This window comes from Plutella xylostella, chromosome Z, assembly GCF_932276165.1.
Source record: "Plutella xylostella chromosome Z, ilPluXylo3.1, whole genome shotgun sequence".
NCBI classification, from domain to species: domain Eukaryota; kingdom Metazoa; phylum Arthropoda; class Insecta; order Lepidoptera; family Plutellidae; genus Plutella; species Plutella xylostella.
Window position 1 is genome coordinate 12507473 of NC_064012.1, and position 21655 is coordinate 12529127.

At 36.4% G+C, this 21655-nt stretch overlaps 1 protein-coding gene and 1 pseudogene across 2 annotated transcripts in view; both read left to right on the forward strand.

Annotated features, from left to right (window-relative positions):
* The window catches only part of LOC105380641, a 100748-nt gene that overhangs the window by 39558 nt on the left and 39535 nt on the right, over positions 1 to 21655 (forward strand). For both annotated transcript variants that reach the window (XM_038121844.2, XM_038121843.2), the window contains exon 6: positions 17555 to 17683. In XM_038121844.2, coding sequence (XP_037977772.2) covers positions 17555 to 17683 — 129 coding nt within the window. The remainder of the gene's footprint in view (positions 1 to 17554; positions 17684 to 21655) is intronic.
* On the forward strand, positions 12125 to 14716 carry LOC125491160 (annotated as a pseudogene).

Sequence of the window (21655 nt, forward strand, 5' to 3'; positions counted from 1 at the left end):
TAATTAATAAAAAACAAGCTCAGCCTTCGCATTTAAGAAAATTTTAAGTAAAAGTATTTTTAAAGTAAGAGTCTTTCTTAATAAATTAATACTATGTAATTGTCATTATTGTTTTTTTACTAAAGTTCCCAGTTTTTTCGCCCTTTGGCGACCCCCCTACAGAAGCTTCGCGACCCCCCAGGGGGTCGCGACCCACAGGTTGAAAAACACTGGTTTATAGTATAGATCGGGTGTGCCATTTCAAAACACAGTAACAGCCAAGAGACAAAATTTTCAGGAGAGCCAAAAAACGTTTTTTTCTCTTCATTTCAATGCCCTGGTAAAACTACGAGTATGATACATATCTCTACGAATGTAAGCTTAAAAGAAGCGGCAGAACCAAGGCTTTACAATACAATACTATTTCATTTAAATTTGACTACCTAATATTGTTGCTGTAATGCACAAAAGAAAACACTGTCTAGTAGTGTTCTCTTGACTCCGGTAATTTTCCCGATTTATGGCGTAAAGCCTACGTTATCCCTCTCCCCAAAATTTCCAATCCTTCATCTCTCAACCATTACCGTCCCATCTCAATTTTACCCTTCCTTTGCAAAGTCCTCGAGTCGATTGTTCACCGACAACTCACTGCGTTTCTCTGCAATGGTGTTTTACTTTATCCGTACCAGCCTGGTTTAGCACCACTACTGCATTGCTAAAAGTCACAGAAGACATAAGGTCTGGCATGGAGAATCGGATGATTACCGTGCTGGTCCTTATTGACTTCAGCAATGCCTTTAACGCCGTGGATCATGACCTTCTGCTAGCCGTCCTAGTAAAATCTCAGATCTCTCCCGCCGCTGTTAGCTGGTTCTCCTCTTATCTTCGGGGTCGCCAGCAAGCGATTCGAAGCTGCTCGGTATTATCCGGCTGGTCCGATTTGTCTGCTGGCGTTCCTCAAGGCGGTATTCTCTCTCCATTACTTTTTTCTATCTTTATTGATTTAGTATCTAGTCTTCTTTGTTCCTACCATCTATATGCCGACGATTTGCAACTCTACTGTCAAGTCAAACCTGAAGACCTTGTGTCTGCCATTAATCATCTAAATGGGGACCTTAACAGTATCCTTGACTGGTCCAACCGTTTCGGTTTTTTGGTAAACCCTGGGAAATGCCAGGCAATCATTGTCGGCAGCTCTCAACTTATCTCTAACCATGACCTTAATTCAGCCCCTCTGGTGTTCGACGGATGCATCATACCTTTTTCATCAACGGTCAAAGACCTCGGAGTGACCATTGAAGAAAATTTAAGTTGGGTGCCACAGGTCAACAGCGTGTCTCGTCGGATTTTTGCTTCTTTGCATTCTCTTCTTCGAATTAAAAACTTTCTTTCTTTCCAGACCAAACGTTCATTGGCAATGTCTCTGCTCTTGCCCAGTTTAGATTACGCTGACGTGTGCTACTTGGACCTGACTGAAGCACTTTTTAATAAGCTGGAACGTTTGCAGAACACCTGCATACGTTTCATTTTCGGTTTCCGTAAATACGATCATGTGTCAGGTAACCGCGCCAAACTAAAATTGCTCTCTATTCGGGATAGACGGAATTTACGAATTCTTTGTCTTCTCTTTTCGATCCTTCATGAACCAAATTCTCCTTCTTACTTAAAATCAATGTTTAACTTTCTTTCCGATACCCATAACAGGCACCTCTGCTCTTCTCATAACCTCTTATTATCTTTACCCTTACATCGGTCTGGTTTCATGCTTAATTCTTTCTCCGTCACGGCAGTCCGTCTGTGGAATGATCTCCCTGAGTCAATCAGGAAAGCCCCTTCTCGACCGCTCTTCAAGTCTATGGTTCGTGCTCACTACCTCAGCAAGTTGGGACAGATTAATGAGGCAGTTTTTCTTGTACCCACTGTTTTTATATATATAATATATATTATTATATATTATATATTATTATATATATTTAAGCTAAGCCGTAAGCCTAGTCAGAGGCCTTCGGGCGGCTTGAAAACATCTGACAGTCGGGTTGCCCACTTACCCGACAACTCTCTCAGCACAAGCTTGCTTGTGTTGGGGTCCACCAACCCGCACTTGGCCAGCGTGGTGGACTAGGCCTAAACCCTTCCTTCATTGGAAGGAGACCCGTGCCCCAGCAGTGGGGATGTAATGGGTCGTGATGATATATATTTATATGTGTATATTTAGGATTTATATATATATATATGTTACTGTAAAAGCCCGAACAACGGTAAATCCTAGGATTTACCAGTAGGGGAAGTATGTACAAAATGAAATACATGGACAAAACGACACACTGCACTTCTTTCAAAAACCACAACCTTTAGCGCCTTTCTTGTCCACTCAAAATATGACTACAGTGCCATCTATAATCCTGCCGAAGTAACTATGCGGCCGGCTCAGTCGTTCGTGAGTGACAGGTCCAAACTGGTTTTCGGCTGTCAAAAGTTTATTTTTCGCTCCACTTCTTTTAATGTTTTGGTAAGTTTTTAGTGACTTTTCTTCATTATTTGAACTTTATAAGGCAGTTTGTGTATAAGTTAATGATAAAACCTGTTTTAAATTACAAATAAGAGTATTTTATATTTTAAAAACATATAAAATAATTTTGCAGAGTAGTACGGACAAAATGACATACAACTGTTATGGACAAATCAACATAGTGTGTCATTTTGTCCATACTGTATCAGGTGTAAAAATAATAGATAGTAGGTGATCTTAATTAACGCAGAGGTTTTCTTACTTATTTCCAGAAGACTTATGTCTCAAGTCTCAACATGCCTCGCGACTACAAAAGGACTACCGACCGGCAGTCTTGGAGCCAAAAGCATATGGAAGAAGCAATCAAAGCGGTTAATGAAAACAAAATGGGCTGGCTTCTAGCATCTAAAACTTATGGTGTGCCTCAAGCAACGTTGAGACGCCACGCATTAGGTTTAAATAAAACACTGACACCTAATACTAAAGGTTTGGGACGATTCAAAATTACATTTCCTCCGGAAATTGAAAGACAGTTAGTCGCCCATTTGAAACTACTAGAAACTCGCCTTTTTGGATTAACCCGGACCGAGGTACAAGAACTTGCATTCCAGCTAGCCCAGAAAAATGGGTTTCCACATACTTTCAACGCTGTAAAACAAAGAGCTGGCCAGGAGTGGCTAGCTGGCTTTCTAAGAAGAAATAAAGACATTTCAGTTCGCAAGCCAGAGCCCACTTCTGCAGCCAGGGCCCAGGCGTTTAACAGGCCACAAGTGACGAAGTTTTTTAACGCATACGAAGAACTTATAATCACTCAAAAATTTCCACCAAACAGAATCTACAATGTGGATGAATCAGCGCTTTCCACAGTGCAAAGACCACAGAAAATCCTGGCGACGACTGGTAGAAAGCAAGTTGGATGCCTAACAAGTGCCGAACGTGGATCCCATTTGACAGTAGTATGTTGTATGAATGCTGCTGGTACATACGTTCCTCCATGCATGATATTTCCGAGGAAGAATATGAAAAATGAGCTGTTAGATGAAGCACCTACTGGGACAATAGGCATAGCACAGGAGACTGGGTGGATGAATGCTGATATCTTCGTTAAATGGCTACGTCATTTTCAGTCGTATGCTAAGGCAAGTGTTGACGAGAAAGTGTTGCTTGTTGTTGATGGTCACGCAAGTCACAAAGGCATTGATTGTTTGTCTTATGCAAAGGAGAATGGCATAGTAATTTTATGCCTGCCGCCACATTGCACCCACCGAATGCAGCCTCTCGACGTTTGTTTCTACGGGCCGCTCAAAACATATTTCAACCAAGAAATAACGAAGTGGTTGAAAGCTCACCCAGGTCGTGTGGTTACACATCTACAGATTGCCGGGCTTTTTAACAAAGCATATGGAAAGACAGCAACTGTAGAAAATGCATGCCAGGGGTTCAAAAGCACCGGTCTCTGGCCTGTTGATGCTGATATCTTTCCAGACCACTTGTTTGAGCCGGCGGAGACCACTAATATACCATTGACTACAGAAGCTATTCCAGACGCTCAAACTTTGACGACACATGATTCTCAGCCTCAGCAAACTACAACTGCAAGGAGCACCAGTCCAAAACCTCGTTCTCGATCGACTATTACATTGGAAGAGGAAGCTCATGTTTTGGCCACGCAAAGTAATCAAATAAGCTCCATTGCAAAGAGCCCCAGCCCACAGCCTGGGCCTTCTGGATTATCTGTTTCATTGGAAACCCTACGACCTATTCCACGAGGCAAATTTGTAAGTGGTCAAGGGAAAAGGAAGCCTAAGAGCCGTGAAACGTGTTTGCTACTGACTTCAACTCCTAATATGGATGAAATAAAGGATCGGCAATCAAACAAAAACCCTACTGAAAAGAGGAAACGCAAGGTCACTAAAGTTCTGTTTGACGAAGATAGTGATGAAGAAGTTTTTGCAGTTGAATGCACAGAGGATGAAGAAGATTGTCCTTGCATATACTGTAATGACCTATTTTCTCGTTCAAAACCGGGCGAAGGCTGGCTACGGTGCATGTTATGTTCCCGCTGGGCACACGCATCATGTGCAGACTTACCTAAGTCTACAAAGAAATTTGTTTGTGAACTATGTGTGTAATTTTAAATTTTTCGTTATATTTCATTATGTCCATAAATATATATGCCATTTTGCCCATAATATGTATGCCATAATGTCCATGCAGTATGGACAAAATGGTTTTTCGCCCAAAAAATTGTGAGGCTTATATCTAATCAACGGGTAAATATTAATACTTAAGACTGATTATTGTGATAGATGATTAACCAAAGATGATTATTCCAAAAATCCAGAAACCTCTCTTTGAAAATAAAAGTTTTATGGTATGAAAACAAAACCCTATTTCATTTTGTACGTACTTCCCCTAAATCTTAGGATTTACCAACATGAGTTGGTAAATGTAAGGATTTGTGAAAATGGGTCATTTTTTTCGGGCTTTTACCATTAGAATTTGGTAAATGCTAGGTTTTACCATTGACACCTAGTAAAAGTTGGTTTTGGGAATAAAACAAAGATTAATTATTACCTATTCATTTATTTCAATCAAAAACTTAAATTATTTTCTTTCAGAATTTATATTATTTTTATATGGTCAACTTTTGGGCGAAGTAATGCACCGGATTATGGTATTTATGTGTATAGTAATAGATGCGAATTATCATTGAATGCTGGATTATTGGAAAATAACTTTATTTTCACTCATTCACTGAACGATAATTTGAACACGGAAACCGGAAGTAAAATAATTTGCAATAATAAATATTTCTTAAGTTCGGTTAGTTATAAGTTATCATCATCGGGACGTAATGAGTCGTGATGATTCACGACTCATTACGTCCCCACTGCTGGGGCACGGGTCTCCTTCCAATGAAGGAAGGGTTTCGATCTAGTCCACCACGCTGGCCTAGTGCGGGTTGGTGGACCCCAACACAAGCAAGCTTGTGCTGAGCGAGTTGTCGGGTAAGTGGGCAACCCGACTGTCAGTCGTTTTCAAGCCGCCCGAAGGCCTCTGACTAGGCTTAACGACTGCTGCCGAAGCAGCAACCGGGACCCACGGCTTAACGTGCCGTCCGAAGCACGAAAGCATCCAGAAAAGAACCACTTGAAATCGGTCACCCATCCAATGGCTGACCATGCTGGTTGTTGCTAAACCTCAGTGATCAGTTACGATCACTGAAGCCCGCTCGACTATATACGGACGCTTTGTTCGACTACGGAGGTTATAAGTTATAACCTGGCTTTTTCAACATTTACCGTGCCTTAATGTAAATCCTAAGATTTACCAAGTGAATAGTGGTAAAAGTGCGAATCGCAAAATCTTTCGGGCTTTTACCATTAAGAGTTGGTAAATCTTAGGTTTTACGCGTAAATCTTAGGATTTACCGTTGTTCGGGCTTTTACAGTAACATATATATTGTATAGGTAGTATTTTAGTATTACTAGGTATAGGGTCATATATTATATTTATTAACTTAGTTTTAGGGTTAGGTATTATTTTTATTTAGGCACTTCACAATCATATTGATCTTTTTTTTCCGTTTTTGCACACCCGTACTTTTTATCTTCTTACCTCCTGCAGGTTGACTGGCAGAAAATGCTTTTAGCATTAAGTCCACCTGTTGTACATTATTACTATTGTAAATTGCGCAATAAAAAATAAAAAAATAAAAACTAGGTTTTAAATGGTTTTCTCACCCTAAAACCGCCCTCACTGACCATTTCATAACCTAGTAAGAGCCATTATTGTGTAATTTAAGACAAGTTAAGTATATTAAAATTGCAATAATTACGTAGGTAATAATTTAGATGTTTTTATTTTTTTATATGTTTGAGATCCTTCACATAATATAAATCAAATTTTGCAGCACTTTTACACGACCGCACTATAAGTAATAGCTGAAATACCATTTTTTTTTAAGTTTGTTTTTTTGTTTTATCTAAACTAACTAAATCGCCATATTAAGAAGGCATGTCTGACATAACATTATTTATGTTTGCCTTAAATTAGACAATATTTCCTAAATTTTGAGCTAAAATTAGTTTACTATGTTTGAGTTTTTTTTGGTTTATGCAAAATAGGGCTAGTAGAAAGGTTCTGACGAGAAAGGTCTCTATGGCTTTTATAAAGAAGACAAATTTTCCTTATGTTCTACTTTTAATTCAACTCTCTAGGTCTCATTGGTTCAAAGATACAGGTTCTGAAATATCTGATATTTTTTTCGAAAAAAGTGTTAGTAATAATGTATGCCATTTGTGACGTACTAAAATTAACGGGCGAAAATTGACCTTTGCTGACCATTTCAAAACCTAGTATGAGCCATTGACCATTTTAAAACACAGTAAGTCATTTTCACTTACTATGTTTTAAAATGGTTGGTGGCTCTTACTATGTTTTAAAATGGTTGGTGGCTCTTACTATGTTTTAAAATGGTTTTCGAGGCATTTTTGATATCGCAGGATGGAGTTACTAGGTTTTTAGAATTTCTATTTTCGTTTCTAAGCGTTTATTTGATATTCTGACAATGCAGTTTTATGCGCAATCGCCTAAAATAATGTATAAATCAAAGACCCGTTTTTTTTAAAGTTGGCGCTTACTAGGTTTTGAAATGGCACAGCCGAGATATCTAACTAAGTTGTATGATTAAAAATTCCATAAAAAGATCACTCCTCTGCTAACATTATTTGTTGTTTGATTTCTGTTTAAAGGTGTGATAGTGAGGTATTTTAGTGGTTAGGTAAGTACTTACTACACTCACGGGCAATGAAAAGGTTCCATTGAAAAAAGCACCAAATTACTCCTAAAAGGAAAAGGCTAGCTTAATGACGCCTTCTGAAACATTGAAGTAGGGACATTTAACAGAGCATCAGGATATCACCAACTAAAAACGGTAATATTTTGTTCAAATTTTAAATTAAATGTTTGAAAAAATTACCCGGGAGTGTACATTAAATATAGCAAATGTGTATCATTAAAACTACAGTTAGTTCAAAGAAATTCATAATATATTATTGTATATCTATAATGTGATATGTGAGACCAATGTGACATTATGACCACTCAAGCCGGCGATCATTATCAAATGCAGAGGCCGTTATGACCAGCCAAACTCAACTACATAGGGACGCCATATATCTCGTGGGCAGACTTGATGCTTTTTTTAGAAAGTATAATGGCATATTCACAGTAGTTGGAAGGAATTAGGAACATATTATTGTTCCCCATTGGTGATTTAGAGGTGCCGTGTCTGACGGAGGCCAAAAATGCGTGGCTGAACGCTGCTGGTCCCGGGCAAGATATCCCGACAGACACGACGTCTCAGAGGCTATGGGACGGGCCACTATGTGCCAAAAAAGAAAAAGACCTACTGGAGACCGCAACCGATCCAGCGGACCGAGCTGGTCTCCTGGCCTCTAGCTCTCCACAGTCGGGATATTGGCTGAGTGCCTACCCTTCGGCAAATCTAGGCACGCTGCTGGATAGAACAACTCTGGCAGTGGCCATCAGCTTGAGGTTAGGGCTTCAAACGAATGAGCCCCATCGCTGCCGCTGTGGGGAACATGCCGACCGCCGCGGCCACCACGGCCTATCGTGTGGCCGCAGTGCCGGGCGCATAGCGCGCCATGCCGCACTTAATGACACCATCCGCCGGGCCCTTGCCAGTGCAAACGTTCCCGCTACCTTAGAGCCAAGCGGGATCATGCGGGACGATGGCAAGAGACCCGACGGCATGAGTCTAGTGCCATGGAAGAGGGGCCGGCTGCTGGTGTAGGACGCAACATGCGTGGACACACTAGCACCGTCCCATCTTCCATCTACCTCCACAGAGGCTGGCGCTGCGGCCGGGCGGGCGGAAACGATGAAAGGCCGCAAATATGCATCCCTAGGAGAGGGGTACATGTTTGTGCCTTTCGGAGTCGAAACCCTAGGGCCGTGGGGACCGGAGGCGCGTCGGCTGCTAAAAGAAATTGGCAGCAGGCTCAAAGAAGTCACAAGGGACCCTAGGGCTGGCTCGTACCTCGCTCAAAGGATAAGCATCGCCATACAGCGAGGTAACGCGGCCAGCGTCTTGGGTACCCTACCCGACAGTGGCAGCGATCTGGCCAGCATCTTCTTTTTAGTTTAATTTTAATTTTATATTAGTTAGTTTTAGTTAGGGATTAATATTTTATCATGTATTGTATAATAATTATAAATAAATAATGTGTTCCTCATTGATATTTTCTGAACATCTTGCCCACTTTGCTTTATTTATGTCAACTGAAAGTAAGTTTCCTTTTTTTACCGGGTAACTATTGATACTGATGATGATAAATAATCACTGAGAAAAACTAACTTTTTATGTTTACCCGTTCGTAACCTTAAAACTTATGTATGAATTTAGCTAAGAGTTACTACAATATTAATAAATAGCTATGTATATTTATAATAAGATAAAAAGGTTCTATCATTCATTTTGCATCCTTAGTTCAGAATATCTCAACCGTCCGTAAATAAATTATTTATCTTTCTATAAAAAAATATAATTATAAACAAACAAAAAACCCGAATGCACGCTTAAAAGATGAAAACAAGTCCCAATGTTAATGGGAAGTATCGTAGGCGGGGACCAGCAGAGGGTTCACCATTTAGGTGAATGTTACTTAGAAAACGGCCTTGTGTGGCGGTCAAGTTGGTCCCCGCCTGCGATACTTTCCATTAACATTGGGACTTGTTTTCATCTTTTTAGCGTGCAGTCGGGTTTTTTGTTTGTTTATAGTTATATTTTTTTATTTGTAACTTTTTAGTTGTTTTTATTTTATGAAATTTTACGTCAGTAGTCGGGTTTTAGTTCATGAACATTTTTTATTTCAATAATTTTGGTGTTGTTATTCAAATACCTACAATATGCATATTTTTGTAATGTTCAAATAAAGCTCTTTCATTTGATACCCCACACGACATAGTTGGAAAAATATTATTTTTTCGATCATCACGTTATGTCCTCTAGAGGGCACTATGTACATTTTAATGTAACGTCACATAGCCTATAACCATCGCGCTATCAATACGCTTCTAACGATACCGCATACATTAAATAAAATCTATCAAGCCGTTTAGGCTACAGGAGGGAACAAAGAAACAGACAAACATACATCGACATCGAAAAACATTACCCTCCTCCTTCGGCAGTGGGGTAAAATAGCAAATTGGTACTTTATTGTGGTCGATTAAAAGCTAATTAACAATTCTGCAATGACTGAGCAAAATGCGGAGCATTGTAGAATATTGGAGTTGGAATTAATTATGAACAGGAATTATGATTGGTTCTGCCAACGAGTCGAGCATCGATAGCGAGAGAAGGAAACGGGAACAGTCATTTCTCAAAGTTATTCCGTTGTCTTCCAACGTCCGGCTTTATTATGCTATGTACAGATTTTGGCTTTCTACGGTTTGTCAGTGTTATTGTTATCTGTACATTACATAAATTAAATTTACAAAGCACAAGATCAAATCCATCAAATACTGATGTAAATTGGGCAAGCAGGGGTAGGAAATCGTAGAGTAACTTACAAACGGTAGGAAATGAAGGAAGGAAAACCTTTACTGCGTGTAAGGTGAAAAAAAACTGTTGACTGTGTAACAAATAAAAATGATGCCACCAAATAATCAATTGAATTTTTAACCCCTTGGATGTACCTGACCATAACCACCACACCGATGAATACCTTGGACTCACCTACTCGAATACCAACTTAAATATTGATACGAGTACATTGGACTAGATTCCGAATGAACAAGTTTACAATTGACAAACCGGCCAACATAAGAAGCTTCCGTTGATATTCTACAAAGACGTAATCATAGAAACTATGATTATGCGTTAGTTCATACTTTGAACTTGTCCAAGATACTTACTATTAATTACTAGACAATGAACTATTAATTGGCATGGCTGAAAAGTGCTGTGAAATAGTAAAAAAATTCCAGGGCAGGGGTAAATTGCAATCCGAGGATAACTGTCGATTCACATATTTTCTCTTCGTTTGCGCTGCTATTGGCAAAAAAGATTTTCTACAACCCGGAACTTTTAATCCAATGAAGTGAGCATTATGTACAACCGTGGCAGTAGCAACTCTGAAATCGTGAAATATATTTACTGATCCATACATTTTGGTGAAGTACGTTTAGTATGCAGCTGATATTTTTTTGCGATATAAAGTTGATCCCATAAAGTTGCTCGATCATTGATAACATTTATTGTTTAAAAGTGTAATTAGTAATTATTTTAGGGTTCCGTACCTCAAAAGTTAAAAACGGTACCCTACACGGATCTCTTTGTTATTCGTAAATTTAAATTCATAGTTAATCTAGAACAATGAAGTTTGGATAGTTATACTATCAAAAACTTCAGATTGAAGAAAAAAATAAATTAGTAAGCTGTCACGTAACAAACTTCCAATTTCACAATGATACTTAAATTTTAAGTTTCTTTGTACGTGAATCCCACTCGCACTTGGCCTGTTTTTGTAGTCTAGTGTAGATGTTTTATCCATGAAGCTATTAATTGCTATTAACTAGACCGTGGCATCAAACTGGGTCCTCTGATGTCTACGTTAATTGGACGCTAAAGAAAAGTAATTAGAACATTATTACTCCCGCTCGACTGAAAAAGAGCGTTAAGTTCTTATAAGTTTATTTGTAGCTATATGGGTTTTCTGCCTTTGAAAACGTAGTTTCATATCGGATTTTAAATTCATATAGCATATTTTTAAGCTGCGATGATTTATAATTTTTTTGCGGCGCAGGCAAAGGATGAATCCGTACAAAGGAGGTCGTCCAGTTCAGGAACTGGCCATAGCATTAACATCTTCTAACAACTTTTACTTTGCTTCTACTGCAGTCCTGATACAAAATGTATTGTAACTCAAAGTTATAATACTGCTGCGATTTTGCTTTCAGTTCTATCGGAACATAGTTGAGTTGAGCGCTGTGGAATTCCACCGCTAAGTGATACCTACCCTCGCTGGCCCCGCTTTGCAGTCATCCGCACAATTTCACAATTACTTGTCTTACTGCTTTTTTTATTTTGAGAATAACAATAGTGAACAGTTATTGGGTGATTCTTCAGGGACTGAATTTTCGACGGCGCGGCGTTGAGGATATTTCTTTAACCAATTAAGATAATGGCACGTATTTTTTTTTCAATACAGTCTAGCACTATCTCTATTTGTAACCAATCTTATTTTTTCAGTAAATGCTGTTTCAGTACCGAAAAAAAAACTTTGAAGTGTGTTCTTCTGATTCATATAGGGCGTCCGTTAGCCAGCTTGAGGAACAAAATGGTCAATATCTCATTTTGCCTTCGATTTATTTAAATCAATTAAAAAGATATAGAAAGGCAATGAATTGGGCTTTTACAAAAAAAATACGAATTACTGTTTACTATGTTAGTATGTTTTAAAAATAATAATTAAGAAGTGTCCGGCGCTTAACGCTGATTCTTATTCTGGACGCTACGACTGACCGTACTTGGACAGCTATTGACAGTGAGAGGGTGGGGGTCCGCGCGGGGGGAGCCAGTAGTGCAACGCATCAGCAGCTCGATCCCGGTGATACGAAGGTAAATGTCTGATTCATATTCCCTTGGTTCAGGTAGTTCTCTGATTCATATGGCGCATACAATAAAATAAATAGTTTTTATATACCATACTAAGTTAAGGAAAAAATATGATACTGAGGTCCGTATAAATGATGAGTTTTGTGTGATTATGTGTTAAATTCTGATTCATATGCATCTGATTCATATGGTTAAAAGACTATATGAATCACAATATGTACAATTTTTTCTGTTGACGGCTGAATGTTGCATTGATTACTTCTGAAACTTGAGCGCTGAAGGGCTCACGTTCTGTCCCTGACCGGATCAAGTATTTTTAACCTCTTTATAATTAAAAGTTTCTGTTAGTTTTATATTGCAGTAAAATAAAATGCCACAAAGTAACGAAACTGAAAAAGGTGAAAAAAGGCTCTCAGAACGTAGAAGAATGGAAAATATACGTAAAGATCCTGAAAAATACGCGGTGTAGAACCAAAAAATGAAAGAATTATATTTAAAACGAAAGAAAGAAGGAAAAATCAAATCAATTAAGAATTTCCAACTATTGAACGAAAAGAAGCTCAAATGAAAAGTAGAATCAGCTCTAAAAAACACTTTAAAAAAGAAAAATGTGTTGAAGAAAATACAATTAATAGAAATAAGCAAGAAGAAATTTTCATTCATGAAAATAAGGCAGAAGAAAATTATATTGATGAAAATGAACCAAAAGAAAATTGTGAAACAACGCAAGAAGCTGTAATATTACCTAGATCTAATGAAGGTCCTAGTTCTTCGCCACTTTCTTTACGCACAAGAACCGCAACAAGAAAAATGAAGGCCCTTAATTTGATTTCATGCGAAACTGATGCCTCGTCGAGAATAATAAATTCGCCTTCACCAGCTAGTGTGATATTAGATTCACCGAGGACACTAACAAGCATCGCATCGTCTCCACAGCGTGTCATCAGCCCGCAAACAAGCAACGTATCGTCCCCACTAAGTGTCATCAGCCCGCAAACAAGCATCGCATCATCTCCACGTCGTGTCATCAGCCCACAAACAAGCATCGCTTCATCTCCACGTCGTGTCATCAGCCCACAAACAAGCATCGCATCGACCCCACGTCGTGTCAACAGCCCAATAGTTAACAGGAAAACCGTACGAGAAACATCTATGAAGAAGAAATCACCATGGAAACATATTTTACGTAAGTATTGATACAGATACAACAGAGAACTACATTTAAAAGATCAGAAAATTCTCGAACTGAAAAGGGCTAATGAATGTTATAGAAAAAAGTTAAAAAGATTACAAAAATACAATAAACAAGTAACAGGCGTAGATAAAACAAAAAACAAGATATCTGGAATAGGAAAAATACAGTTGGAGGTTGAACCCTTAGCTACCGGAATAAAAGAAAATGTTATAAGATATTTTGAAGAAGATGAAAATAGTAGAATACGTGCGGGAAAAAAAGAATTTGTGACAAAAGGAAAAATAAAGAAGCAGAGAGATATCTTAACGACAGCTTGCTGAGTCTTCACAAAAAATATCTTGAAACCAATCCTCAATATAAAATAAGCTACAGCTCATTTTGCAAGTTTCGACCATTTTGGATACGCATACCAAACGTCAACATTCGTGAAACGTGTCTATGTAAAGATCACGAAAATATGGAATTAGTTATACAGGCTCTACGGAATAATTATCTGATTGAAGAGAAATCTGTAAGTGAGATTCTACAAGCACTGTGCTGTGATCCTAGGAACGTGTCCTGTCTGGCTGTGAAAGATGTAAAAATAACTTTATAAATTATAAAGAATTTGACAATAGCAAAGAAACATATTATTGGTTTTGGAGCAAAGTGAAGAAAACTTACATGAAGGATGGATAAGAAAAAGTTACGCTTCAAACGGTTAAGGAAAAAGTTGTAGCGTATCCGAAGGATATAATCGAGCATTTTGAAAAACTGTTACTACCCTATATGCGGGACTGTGGAAATATTTTTGCACAATATGATTATATAAAAAATTTTAAACAAAACCTGAAGCCAGAAGAGTGCATCATACATTGCGATTTTAGTGAAAATTACAATACTAAATACGCCGCTGAGATCCAGTCATTCCACTTTGGCAGTTCCAGGCAACAGGTAACATTACACACCTCCGTCATTTATTACATCAAAGATGGAAAACTGTGTAAAAAGTCATATTGTACGATGAGTGAATGTTTACGCCATAACGCTACCGCAATATAGAAACATTTACATCCAATACTTCGATTTCTTGAAAAGGAAGTGCCAGCTGTAACGGTATTTCAATTTATTTCGGATTCACCATCAGCACAATATCGTAATCGCAAAATGTTTTACATTATGGCAAAAATGCACTGGTATTTTCCAAGTTTGCAATTGTTAGTGTGGAATTATTCCGAAAAAGGACACAGGAAAGGGGCTCCTTATGGAGGAGTTTCAAAGCGAACTGCTGATCAAATTGTTGCAAGAGGGAATGACATTCCAAACATTGCTACTCTAATCAGACACCTAAATGAACGTTGTCCAGGAGTTATTATAGAAGAAGTCAATGGTTCCGCCATACTAGAGAAAGATATGTTAGTTCCCATAAAAATTTGAAGGAATTTCGCGGGACCATGAAAACACATCAGGTTGTGTGGAGTTCCAATCAACTTCAAACTTTAGCTATGCGTGAACTTAGCTGTGGCTTGGACAATTGTTCTAAAGAAGCTATTCAATGTCCGCATGGTCAACATATCGGTTTTTATACCATAGAAGACATTACTAAAGAACAAAGTAATGTAGAAGAGTCCATAAATAAAAGAAAGGAGAAATCTAAAAAGACTACATGCTCTTCTTTGATGTAGTCGTATATCTGGTAATCACAAAACTCAGTCCGGAAAAGAATCAGAAACAGCCCAGCAAGACCTCGATCTTCCCGATGACGATAGCTTTTGGGCTGAGACTTCGTCAATCGATGAAAATATAATAACGCCAGAATTCACCAGTGATGTCCTATCGACTCTCTATCTATACCGTGGATGATCTGTCAGATTCTGATGATGAGAACATTTTCGTATTCAAAAAGCCCCAATTTGATAGACGGAGAAAAGAATTTCAATCGGAAAGGATGAGATTACTGCATCTTCGTCCAAAAGTTCTAGACCTCGTCATCTCGGAAACAGCTGGATCCCTTGCAAGCAGCCAAGAATTTTTTTCTTCTAGTACCTACTTTATATTGACTATACTTGTTAAACATGCTAAACTTGTTTAGAGTATTTTTTTATCAATGTTAAATTGTTTATACACGAAATTAATGCAACTTAATTAGAGAAAAAAATATTTTTGTTACTTCTTGATAATTAAAACTATGCGTGATTGTTAATTAAGCTAAAATTAAGAATAATTATTCATTTGATTTTTTTTTCTTTGACATTAGTATTTTGTTAATGTTACATGATTTATGTCATTTGATTGATCTCTGTTACCATTATTTTTAGTAATAAATATGTCCGTGATTGTTAAGTGTAACTTAGTAATAAGTAAGAATGATTGACCGCACAAAACCGGCCGTTTTTACGGCGATTCCTTCACAGTGACAACTGTACTGCTGTGGAATGCTCTTCCTGAGGACATAAGACGTGCACTTTCTGCAGCTTCCTTCAAAGAAAGGGTTAAGCGGCACTACCTAAATTCACTGCCTTAGTTGAATATATTATTGCTGTATATCATTATGTATTATTGTATGTAAGTATAGGTATAATAATATATATTATGTATTTATTTACTTATTTTCTTGCTATATTTATTTATTTAGTTATTTATTTAGTGTATGTAGTGTTTAAGTAGTGTATTATACACTTGCACCCCAGCTACCTCTAATTCTATTTCTATTTTTTATAACTCTCTTCCATCCAAAGGTTGTCTGGTAGAGATTGCTATAAGCAATAAGGCCGCCTGTTTGTACTGTTTTTATTTTTTAAGTTTTTATTTTGTATGTTGTGCTATTTTGGTGCAAATAAAGAGTATTGTATTGTATCGTATTGTATTAAACTGATATAATATACAATAGTAAATTATTGGAGTAAGTATTTTTGTTTACGTTAGATGATCAATGCAAATTTATAAATAGGTATATATCCATGTTGTTTTGTTATACTTAATAATAATAATTTATTTATTTTTAACCAGCATGGATCAAAGTGTTAGTAGTGTTATTTTCATGTTAGTAATAAATTAACTAATTTGTGTTCTTTCAATATAGACCTACAGTTAAAAGTGATTGTTAAGACTGATTTGTTAAATTAATAAGAGTAGGTTTTTACTTTAAATGGTTATAGTTAAGTACTCTAAAATTTATTTTTGTATTATTGTATTAAGTACAGATAAAAAATGTTGAATTGCACCTGGAGCAATATGATCAATGATGATAATTTTGATAAATACGAGATGTCCGAAAGGTTTTTTTTTAATATATGCCAATTTGATTATAAATATTGTATTTTTATTTCTGTTTCTGATTCATATGTCGAAAATTCTGATTCATATGGTCCCAAAAAGTTTGAGTGCTGATATCTCAAAAACTACTTAATAAAAATGAGTGCCTCATTCATAAATAACCTATTTACTATCTCTTTTTTCATATAAACTTATGTTTAAAAGCTAAAAATAAAAAATAAAATTGGCCATATGAATCAGACGAAGAATGACATTTCGAAGAAATACCCAATTCATTGATAGCAATTTATTTTTGTTCCAAAACTTGTTACACAAAATTAGTTTACTCTTGTTAAATCCTGTGTGGTAGGGGTGAGCGGCGGCTGTCATCCATGAGTTGTACAAGTTTTGATTATTTCCTAAAACGGATTATAACCAATATAACCATGAAACAAATGACAAGATATTATTTACAACAATAACAGAAAAGTACATTTCTAAGAATAATTTAAGGCCTACAGCTTTCAGGCTTCGGTATAATAATATTTTGCTGAAGCCTGAAAGCTGTACCGTACGAGCCAACAAGGTGCTAAACATATTAAGCACCGATGCTACGCACCTAAGTGATAGGTGTTGGGAGAAACATTGATTAACATTGAGGCGTCGTGTTTTATCGAATCACTTCATTTTATCCTATTTTCTTACTTTGATCTTAGATAATATTATCTTCAGTGCAATGGGTAGCCCCATTGTTCAGCCTAGTAACGTGTTCCCACGGTAACGGGAAAAAAAAATATTCGTCACAACCGTAATAGTATATTATTACGGTTGTGACGAATATTTTTATTCCCCGGGTCAGCCATTGATAGATTAGAATAATTGAATCGCTCTTTACAATAGCAATTACTATATAAATAAAACTCGAAAAATTGTTTAATCTTTTCAAAGATTCTAATACAGTTCAGTTATGATATCGTATTGCCTACAGGATAGAAACACCGCCGGTGCCAGCCAGTCAGCTGCCGAAGACCAATTCGGCTGTTCAGCAACTCTTCAACACCGTGAGGCCGCCACAGACAGCTGTCGAACCTACCCCCATCACTTCCGAGACATTAAGGTACCTATGAATAAAAAAAACACACACACACACTGTTCGTAATTATCTACTGGGAGGCACCGACCTCGTCCTATATTATTTAATGGAATAGATCGACTTACTAATCTAGGAATACGGATAAAAAAGCCGGCCCTAAATATACGACGTACCAACATTTACTTGTTTCTTAAAATACTTATTCTATTTTATCATTTTTATCGTATTTGTACACAGGCAGTGAAAAATAAATAATCATAAAGGTTGCACGAGTATACTGCATACTCATCATTCTGGACAAAGTTATTTACGTGTAGCACATATTCGAAATACTTCTGTAAAATGGAGATAAACAAGGACAACCACATTGTTACGAGTATTTCTAAAACGCTTTGATACAATTTAACTTTCATAATAGTGAGATACAAACGTTTTGAAACGTACTCGTATACTATACACTACTATATACCTGCCTCTATATTTACATAACTACAGCCTTAATTGGCTGGAAACCAGTAAAACACTCGGGTTTGTATTCTTGGTACTATTGTGATGTGGATGTGACCTCTCAGTTACAAACAACACAATGGCCCTTTGTCTCTCATCCGAGGCGCAGTACTACGTACATACAAACGTACAATCTTTTCTGAAACTACCCCATCCTTTGAGTCTACTTTTGTTCCAAGGTTGATTAGAAGGTTTGAATCTTCATCGCTGAGAAAGGTTTCTTCTCTGATCTGATGCATATACATATTTTCTTACTTCTGGGTTAGTTTTACTTTGATTAAGATTAATGTTTCAAGAAATGTAGGTTTCTTGTTATCGCTTAATTCGATGACTTGATTACTAAGATCTGCTATAAGTATATATATTCGAATGTCTTGACTTTCCCGTACTAAGTAGTAGTTGAAAATTATTGACTTGACCGGTTTAATTTAAAGTAGTAGGTACATTGTGCTCCAAAAAGGTTAATCATTTATTAATACAATCAATGTAATATCTGTAAGTAGTTAAAGTTATCTACTCACATACAGGAGGCCCAATAATTGTTTATCAATATTCAGTATGTACCTGCGACGTAGTTAATTAGCTATGTCTACCACATTACAATATTTGTACCTGTGTGGTTTCACGTGCACCAATGATTGTATTTTTTGTGCAATAACTACATATAATTGCTTCATTCCGTTTTTCCTTGAAGCGACTCTGATTGAAATGTGGGAGGCGGTATTTTAAAAATATTATTGCTATAGGTATACCTATAATTTTTCTAGAAAAAGCAATCTCAGGAAATTAAAATCGAAGGGTAAATAAATTATTCCTTACGGAATAAGTAGTTTATTTCGCTCTAGATACAAGGCTGCGTGAGCGTTCTTTAGGTTTTTTTCTCTGCAATCAGAGATTCAAAAGAAGTAATCAGACGTATATTTTTATGAAAAATAACTTTAATATACCTATAAGCTCGTTATCATGTATTGTATGTTCACTATATTTCTGAACTAGTTTTTCGCGCGTGCTTCGCACTGCCTAACTCTAAGCGCTTCCCCGTATTATGGGAATTCCGAAATAAAATGAAATACCTGAGGGTTATATTATAATGGTGACAGATTTCCATAACCATCAATCGACACCCATATTGATAATTAGACACGTGAATTGGGAATGTATCTCTCGGTTTTAAAGCCGTTGTTGTTTCCGTAATACAATCCGATAAACTACAGATTGCTTAAAAATGGCCGAAAGGGAGAAGGTCAGGTCTTATTAAAATTCCCGGACAAAACCCATCGTATCTGCGATCATAGCTAGTGTCATAACTAACTATACCATTTTCCAGAACCAATGATATGGGGGACGTTTTCATGACGTTTTGAGTTTGGCAGTTTTAGAGATGTCCGAGAGTAAAATTCTATCGACTTGTACCTATCGATTTTTGTACGGGTCAATTTGTATGTGTCAGATTAAACACCGACATTGATGATCAGTTCATCTTGCAAACAATCTATCCGAGCCAAATAGTCACAGTCCTGTAATATAATTCTTTTTGTTCTATCAACCAAACTCAAATGAATTACAAAATCACGACATTCCGAGTTTAAAACAGCCTTTCTCGGCATTTTGACAAAAATAACAAACAAAATGACAAAAAACAGACCGAAATTTTCCAACAACAAAAGGATATGCACTCTGATTAAAATATCATAGTTTGTTTTAAAGCTGTTGATGAGAAAGTAAGTAATAAATACTATATACCTACTTACTATAATACAATGTAAAAAATTCTAATATTTTATCGATTTCAGAACGTCGACTTTGATGTGTCCCGTCTCTAGTACGTTCCATTTTACCAAAGTGTGTACTCAATAAATATATATTATCTGTGGTCGTTGTCAATAAAATGACAGATTTCGCAATAGTATTCATGCGTTAAATGGAAAATTTTAAAGTGTCTTGGTCAATGGTATAATAACTATTAGGTATTTTTATAGTATATATGGAAACCGTATAAAGGTAGTTGCCAAATTTTGGTACTTGTAGAAGTTATTGGATTTTCAGAATATCTGGTGCATTCCTTTGTTACACTGGTTAATTTGATCGCTTCTGCGAGCGTAAAATTATGAGCGCAGAGGAAATAGTTAAAGACTGAAAAATATGAACTTTATGAGTATGACATGTCTCCAAAGACTTGATAATATATCATATAATTTGGGATTATACATTACATACAGTGCTCCAAAATTTATAATGCGCATAGAAATCTTTGACAGATCGGTTGTTTTCGATTTTGTGACAGATGATATTGACTCCTATTTCTTTCAAACAAGGTGCGAAATGCAAGTGTTTTTTTAAGGCTCTTACGATTTAATGATTCAGATGTGCAGATCTGCATGTGCATTATAAATTTTGGACAAGTGTACATACATAAGATATGGTTAAGTTATTTAAAAAAAAGTACTTAATTAAGTACTAATATTATTTATTCACTTTTTCATAAAATTGATTCGACCTCAATCCTATATTTGTATAACAATATTTGTTAAACTAAGTAGGTAGTATTACGATCATTATAAAAAATATGTATATTTCTTATATTATTTATTTGACGCATTTCGTATCATTGGAAAAAATACAGAAGATATTAGCTACCTATACCTGTACTTTAAGATCTAAAGTACGAGAAAATATTTTCTTTGAGCGTAAGCTCTGAGGTTAGGTTTGAGGAAAATCATAAACATTTTCAAGGAAAATTATAATAATATTTCTCCTCTTGGTAAGCCGAGCCCTTTTACAACATACTTACTACAGTTCCCCAAAATTGATAATGCGCATAGAAATCTTCGTCATTGTTCGGCAACGGTCGTATTCCCGAGCGTTAGAAAACTACATTTATTTAGAGTGGTTAAGTGCATTTTCTTCATGCAATTTTAGTAGAATTATGTATTTGGTGCTAAAAGAGATATTGATTTATCCGTAACGAAATTTGATTCGATAATTCATAATATTGTCATAATATTAAAATTTACTTCGAAAATGTTACAGTTCTTTCCAAGTGTCTTACTGAAGCTGATGTAAAGAGAAATGAAATAAGGTTTGAATAACACAAGGTTTATATTATAAGAAATGTATTTCAAACACAGGTATACATTAAAAATTTAAAATCTCAACTCAAAAGTATTTACAGCACTGATCATTTCACATTAATATTACAATTACAAACTTTTCTTGTCTTTTGGGTGTGGCTTTATTTACAAAGTGAAGTCTATCAATGTGACATATTTTATTCTTTAATTTGTTTCATAATAAGGCGTCATCAACAATAATTTTATTAAAGTTGAAATTAAATTCACATTTGAAAACAAAGCCAAGAACGATGTGTAATAAGCTCTATACTAGTGATGTAACGAATATTCGCATTCGCATTCGCATTCGCGAATATTCGCATATTTTTGGATATTCGCATTCGCATTCGCATTCGCAAAATTTTGTGCGAATGTTTTG